Genomic DNA, 8,144 nt, shown 5'->3' with positions numbered 1-8,144 from the left:
AAACAAACCTAATTACTGGGCCAGTAAGATGTTTCATCACGTAAAGCCTCTTGCCACCAACCCTGACAAACTGAGTGAGATACCTAGGACCCACTTGGCAGAGAAAGAGAATGGACGCCTACAAATTGTCCTCTGACATCCACACATGTGCAGTGGTACCACTGTCAGGCACGCACAAATGATGAAAAAAGAAAGTTACTAAACCAGGTACAGTGGAAAACACCTGTAATCCCAGGACCTGGTTGAAGCAAAAGTTGGGCTACACAGGGAGACTCCCTCAAAAAAGGAAGAGAGTGGGGGAGGGAGAGAAAGAGCTGTCAGTCATGCAATCAATAAATGGATCGTTTTAATATACTAATACATACATGTGCAATCCAAAGAGTATTAACACAACAATATCGATGGAAGCATTACTTACTGAACAGCCTATTTTGTCTCCCCTGCTCAATAGTCCTAACTTTTGTTATAAATCACACACACATCACGTACATGACTCAGTTTCTGAACTATACTTTGTTTTTTATTGTTGTTCTGTTTTGTCTTGGTTTGGTTGACAAAGTCTTGCAATGTAGCCCAGACTGACTTCAAAATTGTAATGGTAGTACTCCTCTTTTTCCCACGTTCTCGCATTAAAAGCTTGTACCACCACACATGACTATATTCTATTTTTAATTAGTGTAGATTTATAATGAATCTTGATAACAGATATGGCAAGCCTTCCCATCTTGTTCCCATCTTGTTTTTTTTAAAAAAAAGTGTTGGCTTTTCTTGGTTCTTTGTATCTCAAAAAATGTCAATTCCAAAGAAAATTATGCTGAGATTTTGTTTGGTATAGCCGATGCAAAATGCCAAACGGATCACTTTGGGAAAAATTTACATCACCACTAAATGTTATATATTTCTCCATTTTACATCCCTTTGGTATTTACTATTTGACTCTTTTTTCATGGAGATAATGCACATGTTAATTTTGTCCAACGTACTTAAAATTTTGTTATTGGAAAATTGCATCATTTGTTCTTATTTCAGCTTCTGTCTTCTTAGTGCAGGTATCTATTTGGTAAACAGTTAACCAGAGCCTTTCACTTGCCAATCTCTGGCTTACAAATATCTCCCCTGTTCACCCTCCCAACTGACACTATCATTCCCCGCCCTGTGACCTTAATCTCTCTAAGGCTGGAGGAGAAGAGGGGGGACGGTGTCCAGATGGTCCTTACATCTCCAGAGGAGGATGTCGGAATCTGAAGGCGGGAAAGGTGAGAGCAGCCTTCCACCCCTGAACACCCTTGGAGTCACCCCGGGCTCTGATCCACCCTCACCCTCTCACCTACCCACTGCCCACCTGGATCCTACTTCTGGAGAGTCTCTGAGGGAATAGAGTATCACCACTCTCTTCCTGTCCTAGCTACCCCTTAGAGCTTCTTTGTCACCTGCCATATAGGCACCACAACCTAGCCCGTGTCCCCAGTACCCTCCCCAACTTCATTCATAGCCTTAGTTCCCAATGAAAGCCTGACTCCGTCCTGACACTATCACTCAGTCCACTTCTAACTCCAATCCAGTAGCACTCTAAACCTTCATCTAAACCATCCTAGCCAGAAGACAATGCCCTACCTCCAGCACAGGGGACATTAGACTGCAAACCTCACAATGGCTACAGACTTTATCATGAACTTGAAGGTCATCTAATAGATATCTCTAGATACCGGTACTGCTACTGACTGATTTTCCCTGGCTGCCCAGAAACAGCACAGACCCTTTTTTCAAATTGCTATTAATTTGTTTTTATAAGTATATGTATGTCCCTGAGTTTATGTATGAGTGCCATGTGTGTGCAGTGCCAACCGAGGTGAGAAAGGGACAACAGATCCCCTGGAACTGGAGTTACAGGAGACTGTGAGCTGCCAGGTGGGTGCTGGGAACCAAACTCCCATCTGCTGGAAGAGCGGTGTTGTGCTCCTAACCAGAGAGCCACCTCTTCAGGTTAAGCAGACACAAGACCAACACAGAGCGAGAGCATGCAGCTATCGCTATTATAAACTGGGAAGGTCAGATTGTCAGAATGCTCGATTTGACCACTTCAGCAAATTATTAATGCTTGCATCTCAGCTTCCTCATTTTCAAAACAGTGATAATACTACATACTATGCATTCTTATGAACAGTGAGCTCAATTTACTCATCACAGCCCCCTTACAATGTAGTCAACCGTTATTATCTTCCTCAGTATACAGATAAGAAAACTGAGGTTCAAGGGTAATTCCATAATTTACTCAAGGCAATACACAACTTCTAAATAGTAGTCAGAATTTGAAACCAGACAGCTTATTTCCTTGAAAGCTGGGGATCTTAACCAGGCCAACCTCCTACCCCTTTCAGAAACCGAAACAAAGCCACAGAATCTTGAAACTGAGTGATGAAAACCCTAATGAAAAACGCAAATCCTACTCAAAATTTATTCCTCACTTTGATCCGAAGTCCAAGCCCAACTCATTCAAATACCCAGCTTCAACCCTAAATAAAATCTCAACCAAACTCCATCCTTGCCTTTATCAGTAAGGTTAAGCCCACTTTGACCCAAAATCCAGCACTCCAGTTTGACCTTAGGTTGAAGTACACAGCACAGTGACCATCCAGCCAAGTCCTGCCCTGCTTGAAAACATTCTTATCTTCATTCCTCAACAAAACTCGCTCTATCCTAAACTTAACTCCAACACTGATTCTTAACCCTCAACCCATAACCCAAGCATGCTCCACTTGTCCGTAGTTTTGCATGTTCTTCTTCCTTCAAACAGAGGGATAGAATTGAATAAGAAGTTGCTATGATTGTGGTATGCCATCCCTCCCCTGACTCTGTTTCTCCACACAGACACCACTACAGAGCCCAGTCCAGCCAATGGCACAGGCCCTGGTCCTGAATGGGGGCTGAGTCCTGGGCCTCCAACTGTGGGGGCTGATACCAATGGGGCAACAGGCCTGGGAACCCCAAGAAGAAGGACCCAGCACAACAAACACAAGACTGTAGCAGTGGCCAGTGCCCAGCGGTCACCTCGAGCACTCTTCTGCCTCACCTTAACCAATCCCCTTCGTCGGTCCTGCATCAGCATTGTGGAGTGGAAGTATCCTAGGAGACTCAGGGGTAAGAATGACCAGGGTATGAAGAGTCAAGGATTAGATCAGGCCTAGAATGAAGGAGGACTGCAGTCACCAGAGACCACGGATCAAATGTTGGGGCGGGGTAGACGGATTCCTGGGGAGGGCACATAGCTCAGTGGTAGAGTATTTATTTAGTGTAGTAGATGCCCTGAGGTCAATCCCAAGGCAGAGAAAAAGAGAGAGGGGTCAAGAACTGGAATAGAAAGGGTGTCCAGAGAAATGACAGTCACCGGGATCAAGAGTCAAGCACTAAACATAAGCTGGCTATGCTTGCATATGCCTATAACCCCATAACTCGGGAAGCTGAGGCGGAACAAAAAATGCAAACGCAGCCTAGGCTACATAGCATGATCCTGTCCAGAGTCAGCACTGGGTGGAGAAGGCACCAAAGGAATATGGGGGTTTCAACGTCACTTTTCCTGGGTCCTTAACTGTGTTCACCTGAGACCTTTTGACATTCTCATCCTCCTGACCATCTTTGCTAACTGCGTGGCCCTGGGTGTGTACATCCCCTTTCCTGAGGACGACTCCAACACGGCTAACCACAACTTGGTGAGGCCTACCCCATCCCCAACCAGACTGAAGTTTCCTTTAGAACCACAGCTTAAGCCACCCAGGCAGGCCCCACCCCTCCCTCACTCCACTCTTGGTTCTGGCAAAAGTAACCTTCTTAACCTTAACCTGTGCCCACACCCACCGGATCTGACTCTGGCCCCAAATAAGTCCCGACCTTCATGTCCCGTCCCCGGCTCCGCCATCAGGAACAGGTAGAATACGTGTTCCTGGTGATTTTCACCGTGGAGACAGTGCTCAAGATCGTGGCCTACGGGCTGGTGCTCCATCCCAGCGCCTACATTCGCAATGGTTGGAACCTACTCGACTTCATCATCGTCGTGGTCGGGTGCGCGTCTGCAGGGGGAGGAGCACCCCACCCTAGTTCGCAATCCACTGAATTCTGGGGCTAAGGGAAACGACTGCTTCGGACAGTCCCTATTCTGCAGCTAAAATCAGGCATATTAACATATGTAAAACCATTTGCGTTTCCAGTTACAGGGACTTGTATTTTTCTAAACGGAAAGGAGGGAAGGGGCGGGAGCCAAAGGCCTGACTCTCCCCCTCCCGGTTCCATGCTCCGCCATCAGGCTGTTCAGCGTGCTGCTGGAGCAAGGACCCGGACGGCCAGGTGATGCCCCACATACTGGAGGAAAGCCCGGAGGCTTCGATGTGAAGGCACTGCGGGCATTTAGGGTTCTGCGGCCACTGAGGCTGGTGTCTGGGGTACCGAGTAAGTGTATACGCCCCCTGAGCTGGAGGTGGGGCTCCCAGCTGAAGGCGAAAGCGCTAAACCCGCCCCTCCCCATCACAGGCCTGCACATAGTGCTCAATTCCATCATGAAGGCGCTTGTGCCGCTGCTGCACATTGCCCTGCTGGTGCTATTCGTCATTATTATTTACGCCATCATCGGACTCGAGCTGTTCCTCGGACGCATGCACAAGACGTGCTACTTCCTAGGATCCGGTCAGCCACCCCCCTTTCACAGGACAGGACATGCCCCCTGCCCTCTCTTGCTTTTAGAAAGCCCACTCTGTTTCTTAAGGATCGGTCTCTAAGCTCAGGTATAGCTTAACCCCACCCTTGTATTGAAAACTCCGCCATAAACCCCAGAATACAGCCCCTCCCTCCATAATGGCTGTGCAGGTATCACAAGACCCCACCCACAGGACCAGTCACTCCACAACCTGCCTTTAGGCATTTGTGGAGACCCCTGCCCAAGTATTTTCTCTGCCTTCTTTTCAAGACTCTCATAGTCACAAGACTCTGCCCCCAGATTCATGCCTCACTGTTATTTAAGATTCTTTTTTTTCTTTGTTCACCACTATACTAATGAGGATATTTAAGATTCTATACAAGATTTACACTTCACAATTCCCAGATCCATGTTGGAAGGAGTCAGCTTCCCAGTGGTTCAAATCGATACCTCCAGGGCTTTGATCCTAGCACAGGAGCCAAGAGTTACTTTTGCCTTAAAAACCCCTCGAGCAGCCAAACACACTTCCTTTGAGGATGGGGCTGCAGAGTGGCAGGAACTAGTATGTGACTTTGCCTTATAGCTCCGGCTTCAATTTTCCTACAGATATGGAGGCAGAGGAGGACCCATCACCTTGTGTGTCTTCTGGCTCTGGGCGTTCATGCACACTGAACCAGACTGAGTGCCGCGGGCGCTGGCCAGGGCCCAATGGTGGCATCACGAACTTTGATAATTTTTTCTTCGCCATGCTAACTGTATTCCAGTGTATTACCATGGAAGGATGGACAGACGTCCTCTACTGGGTGAAGTGAACAAGCCCTCAACACAGCTTAGAGACTACACCTGCCCTTCTTTCCCAGCTCAGGTTGTCGTGTCTGCATGCTAAGAGGGGAATGTGCTCTCTCTCTCTCCAGATGCAGGATGCCATGGGGTATGAGCTACCCTGGGTGTACTTTGTGAGCCTCGTCATCTTCGGATCCTTCTTTGTTCTCAACCTTGTGCTTGGTGTCCTAAGTGGGTAAGAAGCCTGGGTGTTCTCCCCTACAAACCCCCTGCCCTTTTGTGCTGTCAAATTCCTAAGCATCTTTCAAAAACCCACATCTAAGCTGAGCTTGGTAGCACAAGCCTGTAATTGCTGCTATCTGGAAGGCTAAGACAGAAGTATCTCAAATTTAAGACCAGCCTGGACAACTTAGTGAGACCCTGCCTCAAATTTTTGAAGTTAAAAAAATTAAAGTCTGAGCATTTGTCCAACATGTGCATGGCTCAGGGCTCAATCCCTGGCACTACCAAAGAGAATCTGATGTGTTCCTTCAGTCTTTCAATCTTAAACACCTACTGTGTGCCAGGTACTGCTAGAGAAATGGAACAAGAAACATGAAACCCCTGGTTTCTTGGATATTGCATTTTTGTAGAAAGATACAGATAATAGAAACATATAAGTAAATGTCTGTAAATTACACACAATGTGTACTGTGGAAAGAAACAAAAGATAAAGAGGAACAGGGAGATGTTGCAATTAGAAATAGCAACATCAGGGGCTGGAAAGATGGCTCAGTAAAGAATCCTTGCCAGAGCTGGGTGTGGTGGCACATGCCTTTAATCCTAGCACTCGGGAGGAAAAAGCAGGTGGATCTCTGTGAGTTCGAGGCCAGCCTGATCTTATGTAGTGAGTTTCAGGACAGCCATGGCTATGTAAAGAGATCTTGTCTCAAAAAAGGGGGGATTGCTAGCAGAAGATCTAGATTCAGTTCCCAGCACCCACACAACAGGTTACAACCTCCTATAACTTGTAGTGCTGGGGTAGCTGATTCTCTCTTTTGGCCTCCAAGGGTTCCTGAATGCAAATGGGGCACATATAGTCAGGCAGACTCGCACACATACACAGAAATACTAAATACTTTTAAAAAGGAAATAAATGGGAACCTCAGAGCTAAGCATATCAGTGCACACCCATACCCAACACCCAGAGACAGGAAACATTGCAAGTTTGGAGAGGCTCTGTGCTAGTAATGAGACACTATCTCAAAAATATAATCAAACCAGGCATAGATATGCATCTGTCACTCCTGAACTTAGGAGGCAGAAGCAGGAGAATCACTTTGACTACATAGCAAGTTCCAGATCAGCCTGGGCTGCTTGGCAAGTTCAAGGTCGCCTAGACTACTTAAGATCCTGTCACACACACACACACACACACACACACACATAGACACACACACACACACACACACACACATATTCCGAGTCCAACAACATGACTATGTGGGTAAAGATGTTTGTTGCCAAGTCTGTTGACCTAAGTTCAATACCCAGGACCCACATGGTAGGAGAGAACCATCTCTCTTGGATTGTTCTCTGGTCCCACAGGTCATGATATCTACTTGCCACCCACACACACACACACACACACACACACACACACAATAAATAAATAAATTTACTTCTTTTAAAAATCAGGAAAGACCTCTTGAGAAGGTGTTGATGATATTTTAAGCCACAGGAACAGCCAACGCAAATGCTTGGTGGCTAGAATGCCTTTGGCATATCCAAAGAACAATTAGAAAGCTACTGTGGGTGGGGTGGTACAGACAAGATTACTGGTGTGCCTGCCCCATGTAGTAATCTTCTCCCCTCCTCCTCCAGGGAGTTCTCTAAAGAAAGAGAAAAGGCAAAAGCACGAGGAGACTTCCAGAAGCTTCGGGAGAAGCAGCAGATGGAGGAGGACCTTCGGGGCTACCTGGACTGGATCACACAGGCTGAAGAGTCAGACCTCCATGACTCCTCAATAGATGGCAACTTGGCTTCTCTTGCTGAAGAGGGACGGGCCAGCCATCGTAGGCAACTCAGTTCTGACCCAGCTTCATTCCTACCCCAGATGTGATTTGTCTCCCGAGACCCAGACCAAGCCTGCAGCCACCCTACGCTTTGTTCCAGATCTGACTCAGGACACAGAATCTCATCCCAGACTCAGACCCAGACCCCAACTAGCCCCTTGTCCCCCTAGATTTGACTCTAATTCTGCCTCTGGATCATCCTTCCCAGTCCTATCTATCCCCACAGGGCCACAGCTGTCAGACCTGACCAATAGGAGGCGTGGACGACTACGATGGTTCAGCCACTCTACCCGCTCCACACACTCCACCAGCAGCCATGGTGAGAACCAAGCAGGCAAGGGGCAGGGCAGAGCTGGGATGAGTAGACAGAGGGAAAATCTGAACACGGGACCTAGGCCTTTGGGTCCTGACCTCTATCCTCACTTTTTCACAGCCAGTATCCCAGCCAGTGACACTGGCTCCATGACAGACACCCCAGGAGATGAGGATGAAGAAGAGGGGTCTCTGGCCAGCTGTACACGCTGCCTGTAAGGGATCCCAGCCTCTGAACCCTAAGTAGCCCAGACCCCCATCCTTAGTTTAGCTTCAAATCTTGACCTCAGCCCTGCCCTCTACCCACAGAT

The 8,144-nt window shown here is 47.4% G+C and overlaps 1 protein-coding gene across 1 annotated transcript in view; it reads left to right on the top strand.

Moving 5' to 3' along the window:
* The first annotated feature begins 1,231 nt into the window (after positions 1 to 1,231).
* Positions 1,232 to 8,144, top strand: part of Cacna1f (calcium voltage-gated channel subunit alpha1 F) — a 28,669-nt gene continuing 21,756 nt past the window's right edge. Inside the window, exons 1-11 of the mRNA XM_038315975.1 lie at positions 1,232 to 1,256; positions 2,869 to 3,118; positions 3,602 to 3,707; positions 3,917 to 4,056; positions 4,298 to 4,440; positions 4,522 to 4,674; positions 5,291 to 5,487; positions 5,599 to 5,702; positions 7,331 to 7,521; positions 7,748 to 7,840; positions 7,955 to 8,048. Coding sequence (XP_038171903.1) covers positions 1,232 to 1,256; positions 2,869 to 3,118; positions 3,602 to 3,707; positions 3,917 to 4,056; positions 4,298 to 4,440; positions 4,522 to 4,674; positions 5,291 to 5,487; positions 5,599 to 5,702; positions 7,331 to 7,521; positions 7,748 to 7,840; positions 7,955 to 8,048 — 1,496 coding nt within the window. The remainder of the gene's footprint in view (positions 1,257 to 2,868; positions 3,119 to 3,601; positions 3,708 to 3,916; positions 4,057 to 4,297; positions 4,441 to 4,521; positions 4,675 to 5,290; positions 5,488 to 5,598; positions 5,703 to 7,330; positions 7,522 to 7,747; positions 7,841 to 7,954; positions 8,049 to 8,144) is intronic.

This window comes from Arvicola amphibius, chromosome X (genome assembly GCF_903992535.2).
Source record: "Arvicola amphibius chromosome X, mArvAmp1.2, whole genome shotgun sequence".
Classification (NCBI taxonomy): domain Eukaryota; kingdom Metazoa; phylum Chordata; class Mammalia; order Rodentia; family Cricetidae; genus Arvicola; species Arvicola amphibius.
This window is presented reverse-complemented; position numbering and strand designations above follow the sequence as displayed.